This window comes from Thamnophis elegans, chromosome 14, assembly GCF_009769535.1.
Source record: "Thamnophis elegans isolate rThaEle1 chromosome 14, rThaEle1.pri, whole genome shotgun sequence".
Classification (NCBI taxonomy): domain Eukaryota; kingdom Metazoa; phylum Chordata; class Lepidosauria; order Squamata; family Colubridae; genus Thamnophis; species Thamnophis elegans.
This window is the reverse complement of record NC_045554.1, coordinates 11,408,167-11,429,799: the sequence shown is the minus strand read 5'-3', so window position 1 is coordinate 11,429,799 and position 21,633 is coordinate 11,408,167. Positions and strand designations below refer to the sequence as shown.

At 44.3% G+C, this 21,633-nt stretch overlaps 1 protein-coding gene across 1 annotated transcript in view; it reads left to right on the top strand.

Moving 5' to 3' along the window:
• The window catches only part of RAB40C (RAB40C, member RAS oncogene family), a 46,515-nt gene extending 25,333 nt beyond the window's left edge, over positions 1 to 21,182 (top strand). The window contains 6 exon segments of the mRNA XM_032231184.1: positions 7,733 to 7,793; positions 12,831 to 12,891; positions 15,548 to 15,625; positions 16,909 to 17,131; positions 20,810 to 21,031; positions 21,034 to 21,182. Of these exon segments, the coding sequence (XP_032087075.1) occupies positions 7,733 to 7,793; positions 12,831 to 12,891; positions 15,548 to 15,625; positions 16,909 to 17,131; positions 20,810 to 21,031; positions 21,034 to 21,089 (701 nt within the window). The 3' untranslated portion in view covers positions 21,090 to 21,182.
• Positions 21,183 to 21,633: the final 451 nt, after the last annotated feature.

Below are 21,633 nucleotides of genomic sequence, written 5' to 3'. Positions count from 1 at the left end.
AAGCCTACTGCTATTCATTACCTTATAAGCATCTACCTCCAAAAAATTGTGAATGTTGGTTTTGTTTTTAATATGTGTCCTTTGTCTCGTTTCCCCCTTTCCCTTGTCTTTGTGAGCCGCCCGAGTCCTCCAGGAGTGGGCGGCATACAAGACAAATAATAAATAAATAATAAATAAATAAATAATGTAGGTAGGTCCTCGACTTACAACCACAGTTGAATCCAAACTCTAAGCAAGATTTTTGTTAAGAGAGTTTTTCACCTGGATTTTTCCCCGTAGCAATGGTGTTTTGTGATTGGATTTTTTTAAAAGAACTTTATTCATTTTCAAAAATAAAGTTATTATGCAAAATTACAATATAAAGGGAAAGCCGGGAGAGGGGGGCAATAAGGGAAGGTTGGAAAAATGGCTAATCCCCCACCAAAAAATAATATTTTTTAAAAAAAAGCACTTCCCAATTCTCTTGCAATATGGATACAGTTATAAGATAAAATACAATCTTGTTTCAGTTTAACAAAAAGAGAAGATACAAAATTAGAAACAGGGAAAATAAACACAGCATACATGCTATGTTTATCTTTCCTGCTTTTAATTTTGTGTCAAATTGTTGTTTTTAAAATTTTACAATTTTTTTATTTTATATCAAATAAGAACAAACTTTAGAAGCTTTTATGCTGCAGCGCCCTCTAGCGGTAAAGTCAGGTTAAATCCGCCTCGATTGCTTCAATGTTTTATCAAGCATATTTTGGACAGCCCAGTTCTCTGCTTTGGCAACTTGTCTGAACGGGCCTGATAGGATTTCAAACACAAACAGCAGCTGTAATGAAAGACTTGGTGTTGGAAAGGGCTCCTTGATTTGTAATAGGATTAAAATAGGTGCCGTTGCAATCTTAAAAATTGCAGTGGTGTGCAAATCATCAAGGGAGTGAGCTTGAAACGCAGAGCTGTTGCCTGCAATGGGGTGGGGTGGGTGGGGGGAGGAGATCGTGCCAAAGTAAAGGATTAAAAAATAAAAAGGGGAAAAGTCCATCAGTCCCTGATATAGAAAAGCTTCTGGGGGTGGGGAAAAGCTACTATAAAATGAATCAAGATCACGTGAAGTGTTAATACCACTTCATAATGCCTTGGTAAGGCCACACTTGGAATCCTGCATTCAGTTTTGGTCGCCACGATGTAAAAAAGATGTGGAGACTCTAGAAAGATGCAGAGAAGAGCAACAAAGAGGATTAGGGGACTGGAGGCTAAAACATATGAAATGGCTGCTGGAACTGGGTATGCCTAGTTTAATGAAAAAAGGACCAGAGGAGACAGGATAACAGTGTTCCAATATCTCAGGGGTTGCCACAAAGAAGAGGGAGTCAAGCTATTCTCCAAAGCACCTGAGGGAAGAACAAGAAGCAATGAGTGGAAACTAATCAAGGAGAGAAGCAAACTAGAACTAAGGAGAAATTTCCTGACTGTGAAAACAAGCTTGCCTCCAGAAGTTGTGAATGCCCCAACACTGGAAGTCTTTAAGAAGATGTTGGATTGCCATTTGTCTGAAATGGTGTAGGGTTTCCTGCCTAGGCAGGGGGTTGGACTAGAAGACCTCCAAGGTCCCTTCCAACTTTGCTATTGTGTTGTATGAAACGGGATAACAGCTTCTATATTTCCCTGAGATCTGACTTTTTTTGAAAGTGTCATCCCCCCCCCCCCCCGTTAGCACTGTGCAGACTTGCCAAAGTGACAAAAGTCTTGGGTTATTTTTTTCACACCCTCTGCAATGTTTCCTGTAGCTGCCAGCGATTGCAATATGTGAGGCTAACCCAGACAGGGGTGTTGATGGCATGGCTGCAGTGAGTGTCTGGGGATTTGAAACATATAAATAGCTGCCTATTGTCTAGTTTAAGGAAAAGAAGGATTGGGGGGCGGGGTATGATAGCAGGGTTCTAATGTTTGAGGGGCAGCCCCAAAGGAAGAGGGAGGGTCAACCTATTCAGATATTCAAGATCATGTGAAGTGTTGATACCATTTTATAAGGACTTGGTAAGGCCACACTTGGAATCTTGAATCCAGTTTTTGGTCGCTGCGATATGAAAAAGATGCAGAGACTCTAGAAAGAGTGCAGAGAACAGAACAAAGATGATTGGGAGGCTGGAAGCTAAAACATATGAAGAACGGTTGCAGGAACTGGGTATGTCTAGTTTGATGAAAAGAAGGACTAGGGGAGACATAGCAGTCTTCCAATATTTGAGGGCCTAGCACAAAGAATAGGGAGGGGTCAGCCTGTTCTCCAAAGCACCTACAAGAAGCGATGGAAGAGGGAGTTAAACTATTCTCCAAAGCATCTGAGGGTAGAACAAGAAGCAATAGGTGGAAACTAATCAAGGAGAGAAGCAACCTAGAACTAAGGAGGAATTTCCTGACAGTGAGAGCAATTAATTCGTGGAACGGCTTCTCTCCAGAAGTTGTAAATGTAAATAAAGAAGAGATTGGACAACCATTTGTCTGAAAGGGTGCAGGGTTCCCTGCCTAAGCAGGGGCTTGGACTAGAAGACCTCTAAGGTCCCTTCCAACTCTGTTGTTTTGTTTGTCTGCATTGGCATAAAGAAAAACTTTGAAATAGTTTCCTTCAAATTAAAGGAATTGCTGCATTCTAAATTGCAAATTAAAGGAATTGGAAGGCAGATAGATTGGTTTTTTTTAAGGATATTCAGTGTAGCAGTGAATTTTATGAAGGCCTTGCTTGGCACAAGTGAACTGATCAGACAGCTCTTAAAACATGCGGGTAATCCTCAATTTACAACCATTCATTTAATGACCGTTCAAAGTTACAATAGCATTGAAAAGAGTGATTTATGACTGTTTACACACTTAGGACCATTGAGGCATCCCCATGGTCACATGATCAAAATTTGACCAATTGGCAACTGACTCATATTAATGACTGTTGGAGTGTCCCGGAGTTTTGTGATCCCCTTTTGTGACCTTCTGATGAGTAAAGTCAATCAGGAAGCCAGGTTCACTTAACAACCCTGTTAAATACTAACTGCAGTGCTTCACTTAACAACTGTTGAAAGAATGGTGGTAAAATGGTCACTTAATAAGCAATAGAAATTTTAGCCCCAATTGTGGTCACAAATCGAGGACTACCTGTAATTGCATGGATTATTTTCTGGCAGCATTTATCATTTCATTGAAGTGCAGCACACTGGGCTTGAGTGTTTCAATAAAACAACCAACTTCGTGGTTAGATGATTGTGAAGGAAGGATTGTAAAGAAAGGCTGCAGTGGATGAAATAAGGTTGACATAACAGATTTAGTAATGCGGCTTGGAATGTCTTCCTTCCTCTGAATAGCTGTTGGTTTTTCAGTGACTTCCTGGGTAGGGGAGAAAAATATTAAAGGTTGTTTTGAGTAGGATAGGATAGGATAGGATGAAATTAGGATACAATAGAATAGAATGAAATTAGGATAGGATAGGATAAGATAAGAGAGAATCAGGAATAGAATAGAGAATCAGGAATAGAATAGAAGAGAATCAGGAATAGAATAAGAATAGAATAGAACAGACTAGAGTAGAATAGAACAGACTAGAGTAGAATGAAATTAGGATAGAATACAATAGAACAGAACAAAATAGAATGAAATTAGGATAGGATAGGATAGGATAGGGGATATAGAATAGAATAGAATAGAATAGAGAATCAGGAATAGAATAGAGAATCACGAATAGACTAGAATAAGAATAGAACATAACATAATAGAATAGAAGAATGAAATTAGGATAGGATAGAATAGATATCAGGAATAGAATAGAATATGGAATGGAATAGAATTAGAATAGAATAGAAATATGGACTGGGCTGGACGAGAGGAGAATAGAATAGAATAGAATTCTTTATTGGCCAAGTGTGATTGGACACATAAGGAATTGTCTTCGATGCATAAGCTCTCGGGGTACATACGGTAGAATAAATACATTCATTAAGAATCATAAGATACAATACTTAGTGATAGTCATAGGATACTAAATAGGCAATCAATATCATATTAGGAAACTAAATAAAACAATAAAAATACAAGCAACAAGGTTATAGTCATAAGTGGAAAGAGATAGGTAATGGGAAGGATGAGAATAGTAATACTAAGGAAGATAGTGGTTGGATTTTTAGTGGGCTTTCTGCCAGAAACTCTCCAGAAATATAGGCTGATTTCTAGAAAGCTGATTTCTAGAAAGCTAGCACCTCGTAGGATCCCTGCTCCGGAGCTTGTTGGGTGTGAGTCCCTGCTGGTGAAGTTGGACCTCAAGGGTCAAGTGGGTCTGCTGCTAACGTACCTGCCTCCTAACTGCGTTGCAACAGCCCTCCCCTCGCTCCTCGAGTTGATAGCCGAGCTGGCAGTTGAGTTCCCCAGACTTATGGTTCTGGGGGATTTCAATCTGCCTTCGCTCGGTGAACACTCTGATGGAGCGCAGGAGTTCATGGCTTCCATGACAACCATGGGCTTGACCCAAGTAATCCGAGGACCAACCCACTCAGCGGGTCACACGCTTGACCTCGTATTCCTCTCGGAGCAGTGGAATTGTGATCTTGGTCTGAGGGGTAGCGAGATCTTGCCCCTGTCATGGTCAGACCACTACCTATTGAGGCTTGACTTTCGGAGACCAAACCCCCACTGTAGGGAGGAGGAACCGACCAGGTGGTTCCGCCCCAGGCGACTTATGGACCCTTCGGGGTTCCAGACGGAGCTTGGGGTTATTCCTGATACTCTCGCCCGCAGTTTGGTGGAGACTCTGGTTGCTGCCTGGGATCTCTTAACCGGATTGCGCCTCTACGGCCGCTCCGAGGCAGTGGATCCCGGAAGGCTCCTTGGTTCACTGAGGAACTCCAGGAGATGAAGCGCCGAAGGAGACGCCTAGAGCACCTTTGGAGGTCCAGCAAATCCGAATCGAGCCGAGCATTTTTGACAACCTGCACCAGAGATTACGTTCGGGCAATTAGGACGGCTAAGAAAACACACATTGCCTCTCTGGTTGCGTCTGCTGAGTCGCGCCCAGCCGCCCTGTTTAGGATAACCCGTATCCCTCCTATTTAGGAGGGAACGGGCGATCCGCTGCAGGGCAGGGCTGAGGACTACGTCCAATTTCTCGCAGACAAGGTTGCTCGGCTCCGGGCGGACCTGGACTCCAATCCCGCAGTTCCAGCCGAGGCACTAAGGGATGATCTGGTAAATCATCGCTGGATTGAGTTTCAGGCGGTTGCCCCTGAGGATGTGGACAAGGCCATGAGAGCTGTAGGTGCCTCCACATGTGTGCTGGACCCGTGCCCTTCCTGGCTGGTTGTAAACAGCAGGGAGTGACACGAGGCTGGATCCAGGCGGTTGTTACCGCCTCACTTCGGGAGGGGATCTTTCCCCCCGCTTTAAAGACGGCGGTGGTGAGACCCCTCCTGAAGAAACCATCCTTGGATCCAGCTGTTTTAAATAACTACCGTCCAGTCTCCAACCTCCCCTTTGTGGGGAAGGTTGTTGAGAAGGTGGTGGCCTTTCAGCTCCAGCGGTCCTTGGAGGAAGCCAACTATCTCGATCCGTTCCAGTCTGGCTTCAGACCTGGCTGCAGCACAGAAACCGCTTTGGTCGCATTGACCGATGATCTCTGGAGAGCCAGGGATGGAGGCCACGCCTCCATCCTAGTGCTCCTTGACCTCTCGGCGGCTTTCGATACCATCGACCATGGTATCCTTCTGCGACGACTGCGGGAGGTGGGGGTGGGAGGCGCTGTCTTACAGTGGTTCTCCTCTTACCTCTCGGACAGGTCGCAGTCGGTGTTAGTCGGGGAGCAGAGATCGACCCCTAGGCCCCTAACGTGTGGGGTGCCTCAGGGTTCGGTCGTCCCCCCTTCTTTTCAACATCTACATGAAACCGCTGGGTGAGATCATTCGACGGCACGGGATAAAGTACCATCAATATGCGGACGATACTCAATTGTATCTGACCGCCCTGTGCCAACTCAATGAAGCGATGGATGTGATGAGCCAGGGGCTGGATGCTGTTAAAGACTGGATGGGGGTCAACAAGCTTGTTCTCAATCCAGAAAAGACCGAGTGGCTGTTGTGTTTCCCTCCCAAGAATTGGCCAAGTACTCCATCTCTCAGGCTGGGGGGTCAAATTATACGCCCCTCAGACAGGGTTCGCAACTTGGGAGTCCTCCTGGACCCACAGCTGACCTTCGAACATCATTTGTCAGCTGTGACCAGGGGGCATTTGCCCAGGTTCGCCTGGTACACCAGTTGCGTCCCTACCTGAACCGGGAGGCCCTCACAACAGTCACTCGTGCCCTTGTGACCTCTAGGCTGGAATATTGCAATGTGCTCTACATGGGGCTGCCCTTGAAGAGCATTCGGCGACTCCAGCTAGTCCAGAACGCGGCCGCGCGAGCGATAGTGGGTGCACCTCGGTTCACCCACGTAACACCTATCCTCCGCGAGCTGCGCTGGCTACCTGTGGATCTCCGGGTGCGCTTCAAGGTGCTACTTATCACCTATAAAGCCCTACATGGTAGTGGGCCTGGGTACTTGAGAGACCGCCTACTGCCAATCACCTCCACCAGACCGATTCGATCGCATTGATTAGGCCTCCTCCGAATCCCATCTTCTAGCCAGTGCAAACTGGCAACTACCCGGAGGAGGGCCTTCTCGGTGGCTGCTCCGTCCCTTTGGAACGAACTCCCCGTGGAGATTCGGACCCTCACCACCCTCCAATCCTTCCGCGCTGCTGTAAAGATCTGGCTGTCCCAGCTGGCCTGGTGCTAAGATTATAGCCCCACTCGAATGGTGTGATTGTTGCGTTTTTTCTCTTTAATATGCTGTATTGTTTATTGTTTGTCGTCTCCCCCCTCCCTTTTGAATTGTGAGCCGCCCTGAGTCCCTTCAGGGAAAAGGGCGGCATACAAATAAAGGTAAAATCAAAAATCAAAATCAAACAATAGTACTAACCCCTAACATGGGATGCCCATAGTAATATGTACTAATAGAAGATACTTAAGTGTGCCCTGTGAGCAGGTTGTGTCCTGAATTGTACTAGTAAGATGCTAAAATGAGATTAGAGTCACCAAGTTGAAAAGTTCAGGTTGGAAATCAAAACACTGAAAACTGTTTATTTCCTTAGCCAAAGTTACTTGTCCTTTAATTCCTCAAACCTTATGCAGCCTGTGGCTATCTTGGCATGATGCAAAATGTCAATCAAATCACCCAGTCCATAAACGGTATTACTTGATCCAATTGACATTAATTAATTAAAGGTTTAAATTGTCCGAAAGAAATGTTTCTTGATCTCCTGGAAGGCAGAATGTGGGTACCTTAAAGTAGCCAATTAACAAAATATTGAATCTGTCCAATAGACCTATTTTTACTAAGAACTGTGCCGATTAAATATTCAGAGGGGTAGAAACAGAGGTGACTAGTAGAAACTATTAGTACAAATGTGCAGATCTCTAACATTGCTGAAACGGTTCTGCAGCAGGACACCGAAGGTTTTGGTTTAGTGTTGATAACTTCATTCTCCTTCTGCTAAATATTTGGGAATACGTGATCGTGGCAAACTTTGTCCCCTTGACTTAGGTATACTAAGCCTCTCAAAGCGACAACTTTTTTCCCCCTTACATACTAAAGTACCATCTCACTGACAACAGCGTGGTATTAAATATCTCCATATGCCATTATTTATGGAACCCTATTTTATTCTTTCATTGCAGGAATTGATTACAAAACCACAACAATTCTGTTAGATGGCAGGAGGGTCAAACTGGAACTCTGGTGAGTCTGCATTATATAAATCTTTCAAAGGAATGGAAAACCCAAGCAGAGAATTTTAATTCACTAAAATAATCTGCAACTTTAAATAGTTGTTAACATCTGTTTTAGTTATGCTGTAAAATTTTACTATTTTTATTTTTTTATGTCCTGCCTATAATATTTTTTTATATAAACAAGGCAGCAAAACATATTGCATACTCCTTCCTCCATCTATTTCCCCCACAACAACAACACAACAACTCACCCGTGAGTTGAGTTGGATTGAAAACAATTGACTGGTCCAAACTCACCCAGCTGGCTTTCACAGCTAAGGCAGGGCTATCCTAAAGGTAGGTTTTTTCAAGAGGCAATCGGACTTTCTGGTTTTTTTGAAGTCGTTTCGCTTCTCATCCAAGAAGCTTCTTCAGCTCTGACTGGATGGTAGTGAAGAATGGAAGGATTTATACTCCTTGCAGACAGCTGGTCCTTTGCATCCTCTGCAAATAAATCCTTCCATTCCCCACCATCTAGAGCGGAAGAAACTTCTTGAATGAGAAGTGAAATGTCTTCAATGCCTGGGAATCTCCATAGACATAAGGCAGGGCTAGAACTCACTGACTCCTGGTTTTTAGCCTGGTGCTAGACTAGACAAGATACTAGACCAGACTGGCTCACTAAACTCTATCTATCTATCTATCTATCTATCTATCTATCTATCTATCTATCTATCTATCTATCTATCTATCTATCTATCTATCTATCTATCTATCTCTCTCTCTCTCTCTCTCTCTCTCTCTCATCATCTATCTATCTATCTATCTATCTATCTATCTATCTATCTATCTATCTATCTATCTATCTATCTATCTATCTATCTATCTATCTATATATATATATATATATATATATATATATATATATCACAACCCCTGGTATGCCCCAATTATGGGAGGAAGCTAACTGCTTCCATTCTCTGTCAATCGGCTCGTCACAAAAGTCCATCACGACAGAAACCCAATATTTTTACTGTTGCCTTTGTTATATTTATGTTTTATTTGTGCTGATAAATAAATAAAGGGAGACTAGTATAGATCTATTTCAAGCTATTTAGCTCTCATCAGCTAGCCATACCCTTACTGGGATTCAAACCTGGGCTATATTACATATTAGGCAGACGTCTTAGGAGACGTCTAAAGAAAAGGTGGAAAAGTTATCCCAAGAAGAAACACAGAGTCTCTCTGGTTTTTAAACACAGATGTTCAAAATTCTGGTGACAGCCGTGCCGTAACTTTGAACGTTCGCTAAGTAAATTGTTCTAAGTTTAGTTTCAGTTTACTTGATTGTCATTGCACCTCGTACATCAACATTAGATGCCATCTTCAGTGTGTATCATACATAAGAAAACTATACAAATAAAAACACAAACACATATCCTTCACAGTCTATACAATTGAATTGAAAACCTCTGATAACTGCATTAATATTGTACTAGGCAGTAGAATGCAGTAGGGTTACTGCTCTGGGAGATAAGCTGTTTTTCAGCCTATTTGTCCTTGTTTTTATTGTCCTGTACTGTCTGCCAGATGGTAATAGTTCAAAAAAAGGGAGTCCAGGATGAGATGGATCTCTAAGGATGTTTTGAACTTTCTTAAGGCAGCAGGAGCTACCAAGCTCTTCCAAGGAGGGGAGGGGGCAACCCATGATCCTCTGGGCAACGACGTTGACCCTCTGGAGCGCTGTCCTATCTGCCCCTGTGCAATTGGCAAACCAGACACAGGAGCAATACATTAAAATACCCTCTATGGTGCAGCGGTAGATGGTCACCAGCAGTTTTCCCTTCAGTTGTCGTTTCCTGAGAAGTCTCAGGAAGTTTCATCTCTGCTGGGCCCTTTTGACCAGGGCTGCAATGTGAGTTGCCCCAGGTCAGTCCTCTAATACCCAGAAACTTAAAACTGGCCACTTGCTCCACTCGGTCTCCATTGATAAAAGGGCTGGACGTCTGATCTATTCCTTCTGTAGTCCACTATAAGCTCCTTGGTCTTCTTATTGGTGTTAAGGGCCAAGTTATGGTCTCCACACCACGGAAGCAACCCTTCCACCTCATCTCGATAGGCAGACTCATCCCCCCCTCCAGAAATTAGTCCCACCACTGTTGTATCATCTGCAAATGTAGTAATAGTATTACTAGCGTGAGTAGGAATGCAGTCATGCACATAAAAGAGTATAGAGTAAAGGACTCAACATGCAACCCTGGGGTGTAGCTCTGCGGGGTTCAAAAAATCAAGCCACAATTAAACCACTTCTGTAATCCAGGACTGCAGTCAAGTAGTAGTCAGCAGGCTGTAGTCAACTCAAGGACTGCCTGCATAGTGTTGCTTCTGCAGAGAGAAGACACTTTCTAGGAAATGTTGCCCCAAATGCCTCCTTGCAGGCGTTCCATAATAATGAGTGCCGATTGAATAAGTGTGGCGGACCCTCTGGTTTTGCGGTACAGACAAATCTAATCAAAACCTGGGCCCGTAGGAAATGTCAGCTAATGAGGCTTCCAGCGGCTGGTGGCGTGATCCTCCCGAGATCATTAGGAACCCAGCAGGACCCAAAGCACCGTGATGAGATCCCTCAGCCGCCCTGAAGCTGACCTCCGCTTGCGTTTTCCATCAGTTGCGTATCCTCCGCCCTCCCCGTAACATCACAGCTGCCTGGAGACACCCCTTGGTGCGCTCTCCTATTTAGGTAGATTCAAAGGCGCGAGAAAAACACGGATGCCCGCGTGGAGGCAGCTGGTATCCTTAAGGCACCCTGCATCTGTTTACTACGGAACACGTTGTACTCCTAAACAAACACAGTTGTAACCATCGAGTGATGTATCGCTGGCCTCGGCCGTCGACCTTGATGGCTGGGCCCCACTATTTTGCTTTTCTGGACAGAAGGAGATCTGTTTTTATAGCTTATACAATAATAAAGCTCAGAGCACTTTCTGTCCTGCTGGAACCTCTGCTCAGAAAGAGGCCCAGGGGAAAAAAGCTACTTGCTTGGCCAAAGCAGGAGGACGATTTATGAATAAAGCCTTGATTCCTCTTGTCTTAAGTGCACAACGAAGAAGAGATCAGAGATTCTGAGTATCATTTCTGACAAGGGTTGCAAAGAACGGCCAGTAAGAATGGGGGGGGAGGGGGGGACAACGATCTGTGTTAATAAATGACATATTACTGAACCACTGAAACCTGGTTTAATATGGATGACCAGGCAAAAACATTAAAGGCCTCTGCTCTGCCAAAGCTGATAGGATATTTTTTATACACATTCTCTGTGCTTGGGTCTCATTTGTATTATATCTATCCATCTATGTATCTATCTCTATCTATCACCTATCTCTATAGCTATCTAGCTATCTTTATCATCTAGCTATCTCTATCTGTCTGTCTGCCTGTCTGTCTATCAATCATCTATATCGATCTATCATCTATCTTATCTTTATATCTATCAAGCTATCTTTATCTATCTATCTCTATATCGATCTATCATCTATCTATCTATATATCTATCTCTATCTCTATCATCTATCTTTATATCTAGCTATCTCTGTCTGTCTGTCTATCATCTATATCTTTCGATCTATCATCTATCTTTATCTATCTATCTATCTATCTATCATCTATCTATCTATCTATCTATCTATCTATCTATCTCTATCCACCCATCTGTCTGTTTGTCTGTCTATCATCTATATTGATCTATCATCTATCTGCTTCCCTTTATCTATATCTATATCTATCTCTATCATCTATCTTTATAGCTAGCTCTCTGTCTGTCTGTCTGTCTGTCTATCATCTATATCTTGCAATCTATCATCTATCTTTATCTATCTATCTATCTATCTATCTATCTATCTATCTATCTATCTATCTATCTATCTCTATCCACCCATCTATCTGTCTGTCTGTCTGTCTGTCTGTCTATCATCTATATCGATCTATCATCTATCTATCTTTATATCTCTATCATCTATCTTTATCTAGCTATCTCTGTCTGTCTGTCTATCATCTATATCTTTCTATCTATCATCTATCTTTATCTATCTATCTATCTATCTATCTATCTATCTATCTATCTCTATATCTTTATCTATCTATCCATCCATCGATCTATCATCTATCATCTATCTTTATCTATCTATATCTATCTAGCTATCTTTATCATATCTATCTATTTATCTATCTATCTAGACAGACAGACAGACAGACAGACAGACAGACACATATTCATGCATTGTAAAATATTTTCAAAGAAATAACTTGTTATTTCAGTGGACGACCCTTGTATAATGACAGCATCCAGAACAAAAATACAAGAGAGGCTAGGGACAAAGTTTTTTTTATTTACAGGCTTGAGTTGTCTTTTCTTATCTCCCTCCCCCTCATACTTCTACCCTAGATGACGACAAAAGGAGAACATTTGTAACTCAGGGTTGAAATGTGCGATCCTTGGTGCTCTCTCTGCTTGGTCGTTTTCTTGAAGACATTCCATGGCCCAACCAGGTAACATCATCATCAGTGCTAGAAGGGTTTGCTCTCGGTTTATATTCCAATGGCTTGCCTGGTCAGTGTTGGTGGGAGTGGTCTAGGAGGTTCTGCTGCCCCAATAGGGGTAGAATCAAGCTAACAGCCTAACCAACAGCCATTGGGGCAGTAGAACCTCCGAGTCCAAGGCCACCCCCACCAACACTGACCAGAATATAAACTGAGAGTAAACCCCACTCCCTTCTAGCACTGATGATGTTACTAGTTTGGCTAATGAGACACCTGCATAAATACAAGCAAGCTCAGAGATCACCAAGGATCCTTCATGCCTAAGAAGCCCCCACCCCATCTTTGAGCAGAGATATGGCTTAGCAACGTTCAGAAATTAAAATAATTGCTCAGGTTAATATGTTCCAATGTTGGCCAGTGGACAATCAAGTGTACAGCTGTCTCATACTTCCTTTGGTGAGGTGAGGAAACCTTTCAAAGCTTCCTAATATGCTTGTGATTTAAACCCTCTTCCCCTTCTCTATTCCAGGGACACATCTGGCCAAGGAAGGTTCTGTACTATTTTTCGATCTTACTCCAGAGGAGCCCAGGTGAGTCCCACTAGCAATATTAAATTCTGCTGCTATTTTTCTTCAGTCCAGACAAGAGCATGAAGCAGACTCCTGGGCCCAACAAAAAACCCCTTTGATTAATTGACTGTGAATTCTGCTCATTCATATCCAGCAAAGTCTTTCAAGGGAGGATTTACAGTCACAGGCCTTCTCTGGCTTGGGGAGCTGCCAGGCCTATATCTGCAAAACTTGGCAAGGAGTCTCAGAGAGTCACAATTAAGCAAACTAATTGTCTCCTGCAAACTCCACTCCCCTTTCGCTCCCCTTTTATTTCCTCTGGGAGGGGCCCTTCATCGTCCACCTGTGGCCTTACTCCCGTCAACCCCTGTCCTTTAGCTGTTCCCTTTGTCTGGCAACTCTGCGCACACTGGGAACAGGCTCCTGCTGTTCTTCTGCCTCACTGATGTCTGACTCTGAAGGCAGCTGATAACTGGCATACGGCCCTGGCTCCCTCTCTGCCTCCGACACAGAGCCCTCATCAGAGCCTTCCCCAGACTCCAGGACTGGCCCGTGTTCCCCCCCAACCTCCTCAGTGCCCAAATCTGCTGCCAGCTCTGCTGGCCACTGGCGAGCCACAACACCAGTTGGAATGAGAGTCCTGCCATAATCATTTCTGCTTCTCTTAAAGCAGGGGTTCCCAACCGCTGAGCGGTAGGCTTGATACTGGTCCATGGCCCATTAGAAACCAGGCTGCTCAAGCAAGCAAGCAAAATTTCATCTGTCTATGTCTGGGACCTAGGTAGTGTGTGAAACAACCCCTCCTGGTGCCCAAGTTGGGGGCCACTGCCTTAATAGCAGTTAGCAGTTAGACTTATATACCGCTTCATAGGGCTTTCAGCCCTCTCTAAGCGGTTTACAGAGTCAGCATATTGCCCCCAACAACAATCTGGGTCCTCATTTTACCCACCTCGGAAGGATGGAAGGCTGAGTCAACCCTGAGCCGGTGAGATTTGAACAGCCGAACTGCAGAACTGCAGTCAGCTGAAGTAGCCTGCAGTGCTGCATTTAACCACTGCGCCACTTCGGCTCTTAAAAGATTCCTTCCCTGTTCAACTTAAATTCTGACAACTGGTCGTTTCTCTCTTGGGGCTGTGTTTATATCCAAATACCCTGTTTCCCAGAAAATCAGACCTCCCCGGATAATAAGCCCAATCAGGCTTTTGAGTGCATGTGCTAAAATAAGCCCTCCCCGAAAATATTGCAACACATCAACAGCCATGAGGTGACCACGCTTGCCACCGCCTGCACCTCAAAAATAGTAAGCCCTCCCCGAAAATATTACAACATAGCAGCAACCATGAGGTGAGTACACTCGCCATCTCCTGTACCTCAAAAATAATAAGACCTCCCCAAAAATAAGGCTAAGTGCTTATTTCGGGGGTTGAAAGAAATAAGACTGTCTTATTTAAAGGGAAACACTGTGTGTGTGTGTGTGTGTGTGTGTGTGTGTGTGTGTGTGTGCATTGTGTGAACTTTCAGATTACTTTCAGTATTAAAGCAGGCTGATTCATTTTGTCATGAGTACATGTCAATGGTTTTGTTCTTGTTTTATTAAGTTGTGTTTTTTGTTTTACTCATAGTAACGAGCAAGTTTAACACCCATATTGATAAATCTCAGGAACCCACTTCACAGAATAGCTGTGACTTATAGCCAGGAGACGGAGTAGGTCCCACGAGGGCTCCACGAGCATCAGATTTCTCAGCTCCGATGATCTGATTTGTCTCCCTGTGTGCAAAATATATCCAGTATGAAATGCTTATGGGGAATAAGCAAAACGAAAAGTCAGCTTTCTGCATTTGGCAGTTCGCTTTCTTGCCTGGCACAATTATTCTGCCGCTTCAAAGAAATCACCTCAGTGGCATGACATGGAAGCCAAAGGGCTGGTAGCTTCCGTGCCCGCCTTCAGTGCAAAGACATTCTGACACGGAGATGCCATTTGGCAGAGCAAACCTAGGTTTTACTCATTTTATTTATTTATTCGATTTCTACAGCTGCCTAATAAGGTGGCTCAGTGGCTAAGATGCTAAACTTGCCGATCAGAAAGATCAGCAGTTTGGCGGTTCGAATCCCTAGCACCGCTTAACGGAGTGAGCTCCCCTAACGTGTCCTAGCTTCTCCCAACCTAGCAGTTCGAAAGCATGTAAAAAATACAAGTAGAAAAATAAGGACCACCTTTGGTGGGACGGTTACAGCGTTTTGTGCTCCTTCGGCATTGAGTCATGCCGGCCACATGACCACGGAGAGCGCTGGCTCTTCGGCTTTGAAACGGAGATGAGCACCGTCCCCTAGAGTCAGGAACGACTAGCACATATGCAAGGGGAACCTTTACCTTTAACCTTTCTGAGATGGTGTCCCAGAGAAGGGGAAGGGCAGGTACCTTTACACACGAGCATGGCCGCAAGCACCCTTACAAAGCTTGCAGTGCTGCCAGCGCAAAGTGGGTATGGGTGTGGCTATGTGCGCTGGCCAGCCACTCACACAGCCCGGTGGCCAACAGACCGCAGCCTGATAGTGGGCCACAGACCACAGATTTAGGGACCACTGCTGTTGGGTAGTCCCCTCTTGTGAGATGGGCCGCCGTATTAATTTGATCAACGAATATATCAATAAACGGTGTGTTTTTCTTTCATTCAGGGCATCCTCCTGGTGTACGACATCACCAATCGCTGGTCTTTTGATGGAATAGACCGATGGATCAAGGAGATCGATGAGGTAAGCAGGGCAGAGCTGGGTTTTTGAAGGCTCTTAAATACAGTAAAAGTGGTCTAATTTGGTCCAGCCACACTGCTCCGTTTTTCAGGTCAGCCACCTTACGTGACATGTTAAAAAAAAAAGCAATTAAAGAGGTAAGGAAAGGAAAGGCATTGGAGAAGTAAAGAAAAGGAAAGCTAAATCAGTGGAGAGCTGCTCCATTAACTCTATCAATATATTTTTTGCAGTTGCAAATGGTCGACCCGAAGATGCTTTTATTTTTTATTTTATTTTTTTTTCAAAAACATTCCGCTTCTCCTCCAAGAACATCTTCAGTTCCAGAACTGAGGAAGCTTGTTGGATGAGAAGCAAAACATTTAAAAAAAAAAACTTAAGAAAGTCCAGTCAAGGGATTTCTCCTTAGTTTGGGTTGCTTCTCTCCTTGATTATTCAATACAATAGCAGAGTTGGAAGGGACCTTGGAGGTCTTCTAGTCCAACCCCCTGCTTCGGCAGGAAACCCTACACCAAATGGTTATCCAACATCTTCTTAAAGACTTCCAGGGTTGGGGCATTCACAACTTCTGGAGGCAACTTCTGTTCCACTGATTAGTTGTTCTAACTGTCAGGAAATTTATCCTCAGTTCTAAGTTGCTTCTCTCCTTGATTAGTTTCCACCCATTGCTTCTTGTTCTACACTCAGGTGTCCTGGAGAATAGTTTGACTCCCTCTTCTTGTAAGATGTATATAAATTAGTACACTATTAATATGTATAAAAGAATTATATGTATACATGTATGGATATAAAGGGAAACTGGAGGTATAACGGACGTATACTGATGCGGAAATGTTGCAAAGATGACAACTGTGTTACAAAACCCAGAAAAAACTGTTCAAAAAAATTTAGAGAGAGGGAGGGGGGAGGGAGGGAGAGATACTGTAGATTAGATAGATGATAGATAGATAGATAGATAGATAGATAGATAGATAGATGATAGATAGATAGATGATATATAGATAGATAGATAGATAGATGATAGATAGATATAGATAGATATAGATACATACATACATACACACACACACACACACACACACACACACAGTATATTGGAATAATACTATCATGTTACCCCTAGTCCTCCTTTAAATTACAAAGTTTAATTAAATTATAAAGTTTAATTAAAGTTCCACAGAACTGCTGGATGGGTACAATAGGCTGCCAAATCTAAAAATGCTTAAGACAGAAGCTTGAATGGCACCTGAGTAACAATGAGTGTGACATCATTCTGTGTCTATTTATAGCACGCCCCTGGGGTGCCCCGGATCTTGGTCGGCAACCGCCTACACCTGGCCTTCAAGCGCCAGGTGCCCACGGAGCAAGCCCGATCCTACGCAGAGAAGAACTGCATGACCTTCTTTGAGGTCAGCCCGTTGTGCAACTTCAATGTGATCGAATCCTTCACCGAGTTGTCCCGCATTGTGCTGATGAGGCATGGCATGGAGAAGATCTGGAGGCCCAACAGAGGTGAGTAAGCTTAATTCGCTCCTGTGGAATCCTTAACAGATTAACAGAGTTGGAAGGGACCTTGTAGGTCATCTAATCCAACCCCCCCACCCCCCAGCCCAAACAGGAGACCCTACACCATTTCTGACAGATGGCAGTCGAGTATCCTTATTTCCAGGATGAATCTCTCCTTGATCAGTTTCCATCCATTATTCCTTGTCTGGCCTTCAGGTGCTTTGGAAAAAAGCTTGACCCCTTCCTCTCTTTGGCAGCCCCTCAAATATTGGAAGACTGCTCTCCTGTCTCCCCTGGTCCTTCTCTTCCCTAGACTAGCCATGCCCAGTTCCTGCAATCTTTCATCATATTTATCGTATAATTTAAAAGGCTCCATTCCATATTTGCTGTTATGTTCCTCTGTACTCTCCGAGTTTTTCTCACAGATGTCTCATTACCCAGCGAGAAGACGTCATCAGTGGGATGAGTTGGGGGTTTTGCTCTCTGTTCATATCCAAGTGGTTTGCCCTGTCAATGTCAGTAGGAGTGTTGTGTAGAGGCAAGCCATTTGTATATAAGCAGAGAGAAAACCCACTCCATTTTAACGCTGATGATGTTACCTAGTTGGGTATTGAAACATCTTGTGAGAAAACAACCAAGCTCAGAGAGCACCGAGGATTCTACCCCGAGTTACATACACTCTCTTCTATTGGTAGAAAATTGTGTATTGAGAATTAAACCCTGCCATGTGCCCTTCCTGTGAATCCTTGGAGCAGAGTTTGCCCTTGAACGTAGTTGCAGACGTGGCTTAACAAATCCCTAATCCTTTATAAAGGGACTGAATTAGGAGGATGCTGTGAATATATATTTTCGTAGATTTTCACGGGTGTAGGTATGCTGGTCTTGTTGTATTCGGGTCTTTTCCCATGCAAGGTTAAGATTGTCTTGGCAACTTTTCAGGGAGGTCTCACTCGCCATCTTACGGCCAACACCCATATATATAATATATTAGATTTTTTACAACCCCTGGTAAGCCCCAATTATGGGAGGAAGCTAACTGCTTTCATCCATCTGTCATTCGGCTCTGTCACAAGAGTCCATCATGACAGAAACCCAATATTGTTACTGTTGCCTTTGTTATATTGTGTGTTTTTTATTTTGTGCTGATATTATTTATTTATCAGCACAAATAAAAAAACATCTATGTATATGTATATGTAATGTATGTATATGTATGTCTATGTATGTATATGTATGTATGTATGTATATGTATGTATATGTATATGATATGCATGTATGTGTATATGTATATGTATGTGTATACACACAACACAACCACACACATATATCTATATTTGTGTTATATTGTGCTGATAAATAAATAAAGGGAGACTAGTATAGATCTATTTCAAGCTATTTAGCTCTCATCAGCTAGCCATACCCTTACTGGGATTCGAACCTGTGCTATATTACCTCTTAGGCAAACGTCTTAGCCATTAAGCCACAAGTTCTCCTCCTTATCAGCTGAAGCCAGGGAAGAAGGTATATATTAGTGTCACAACCCCTGGTAAGCCCCAATTATGGGAGGAAACTAACAGCTTCCATTATCTGTCAATCGGCTCATCAGCACAAATAAACACACACACCACACACACACACACACATATATTATCATCTTACTTTTTTTTTGGCTGATAAATAAGTGAAGGGAAACTAGTATAGATCTATTTCAAGCTATTTAGGCTCTCATCAGCTAGCCATACCCTTACTGGGATTCGAACCTGGGCTATTCTTACATGTTAGGCAATTGTATTAGCCTCTAAGCCACAAGTTCTCCTCCTTATCAGCTGAAGCCAGGGAAGAAGGTATATATTTAGTGTCACAACCCCTGGTAAGCCCCAATTATGGGAGGAAACTAACAGCTTCCATTATCTGTCAATCGGCTCATCAGCACAAATAAACACACACACACACACACACACACATATTATCATCTTACTTTTTTTTGGCTGATAATAAGTGAAGGGAGACTAGTATAGATCTATTTCAAGCTATTTAGCTCTCATCGGCTAGCCATACCCTTACTGGGATTTGAACCTGGGCTTTTTTTACATGTTAGGCAATTGTATTAGCCTAATCAGCTGAGCCAAGGAAATGATTAAGTGTTATGTCAAAGCACCTGATATGCCCAAATATGTGACTCCTGGATTGGGGCTGAAGGGGAAAAGGGAAGCAGTATGCACCCTCACATATTTGGACATACTAGGTGCTTTGACAAAACACACACACACTTATACATACATACATACATAAATCATATTAACAGTAAATATTATAAAAGCAAGAGACGTGCCTAAGTGAAGAGGGAATAAAAATAGGCAGCTCAGCAACGGAAACACCTAAGAACATCTCCGCTTCCTCTTGCAGCCCCCAGGCCTGATATCATAACCAGCTTTTGAGGTCCTTCCGGAACATCAAAAGAAATAATGAAGCTAATCTAATTCCAGGGCTGGGGAAGGAGGTTCCGTAAAGGCAGGCACCGCAGCAGAAGGAGAATTGGATTAATCAATTAGATTCAATTCACCAATCAGGAAAGCCCTAAATTGGTAGGGCCTTGGTGATCATTTTCACCATCTTGCCAGCTGCCCACATAGCCCCCTTAGTTGTTGTTGTTGTTGTTGTTTTGCAAACGTTTCTTGGCACGCCCACTTCCTTGTCTTCCTCGGAGGTGCAGCTCATCTATTGGCCAGAAGATGGCAATGCCTAATTTCTGTGCCGGATACGAATCTCTTGGCTGGCACAGAAGCACCCCGTCGTTTTTTTATCCCGAAAGTTGCAATCTTCTGCCACCCCTTTTTGAGGCCCGTAGGCCAAATGACACATTGGAAAGCGGGGGACTTTCAGGGTCTGCACCGGGTGAGGGGCTGCTGGTTTGCTGCTTATGTGGACCACCTCTAAACTAGGCCGGGATTCTCACATTCGGTCTTCCGCCAGGGAAGCCAGTTTAATGGTCATCTCCAGAGATTCCTTTCCCCTCTTGTTTTCCCCACAACAACAACCCTGTGAGGTGAATTGGACTGAGAGAGAGTGTGGCTGGTCCAAGGTCACCCAACTGGCTTTTGTGGATAAGCCCATACTAGAACTCACCATCTCCCAGTGATTGGCCCAAAGTCACCCAGTTAGCTTTCGCGGGTCTAGAACTCACCATCGCCTGGTGATTGGCCTAAAGTCACCCAGCTGGCTTTTCTGCCTAAAGTGGGATTAGAACTCACAATCTCCCGTGATGGGCCCAAAGTCACCCAGTTGGCTTTCATGCCTAAGGGGGACTAGAACTCACCATCTCCCAATGACTGGCCCAAAGTCACCCAGTTAGTTTTCATGGGTCTAGAACTCACCATCGCCTGGTGATTGGCCCAAATTCATCCAGTTGGCTTTCGTGCCTAAAGTGGGATTAGAACTCTCAATCTCCTGGTGATGGGCCAAAATTCATCCAGTTGGCTTTCATGCCTAAAGTGGGACTAGAACTCCCAGTCTCCTGGTGATTGGCTCAAAGTCACCCAGCTGGATTTCATGGCTGTGACAGGACTAGAATTCCCAGTCTCCTGGTGTCTTATCCACCAGACTACACTAGGCTCATATCCTTGACTCCACCCTTCCAGAATTAAACTTTTCTCCCTTTTCCCCCCTCCCCCCCTCTCTTTCAGTCTTCAGCCTCCAAGACCTCTGTTGTCGGGCCATCGTTTCCTGCACGCCGGTCCACCTGATCGATAAGCTACCGCTTCCCGTCACCATCAAGAGCCACCTCAAATCCTTCTCCATGGCCAACGGCATGAACGCTGTGATGATGCACGGCCGCTCGTACTCCCTGGCGAGCAGCGGAGGGGGCAGCAGCAGCAAGGGCAACAGCCTGAAGCGCTCCAAGTCCATCCGCCCCCACAGAGCCCGCCGCAGAACTGCTCGCGGAACAACTGCAAGATCTCTTAGCGGGGAGGAAGTGCCCCCCCCGGGACAGGTGGGGGAGGGCTGTCTCCTCCAAGCGCATGCACCTGCTCGCCGATGTACAGATGTCGACACCGCACGTCACCCATTCCTCTGTCGCCCTCAACAGCCACGGGTTTGCAAAGAAGCGCTCAGTGTGGTGGGAGCCCAGGCGCGAGGAAGGGCAAAGGTGCACCACGCTAGCTTTCCCAGAATGCAATAGGTCTTCCCCTTCTCTGGCTGGAAAGGACAAGCAGCCTCCAGGGCGTCAATTTTTCTTCTGTTTTTTTTTGGGGGGGGGTTGGGGGCGAGTCAAGGGCTGGGCGGGGGTTTGATACGGAGGGCAGCGTGCTGCCATTTTAATCCTTGGTTTTTTTCAAGGGGATTGCCGGTGCTACGTAGGAAAAAGGAAACCGCCACATAAATGGGACCACGGGTTGGACCGACGTGCCCCAGACAAAAGTCCCTGCTTTGACCAGACGAAGACGGGGCTGCCTGGGGGCTCTGGAGGAAGCAGGCCACTTTGCTTCTTTTTGGCTTTTTATTTATA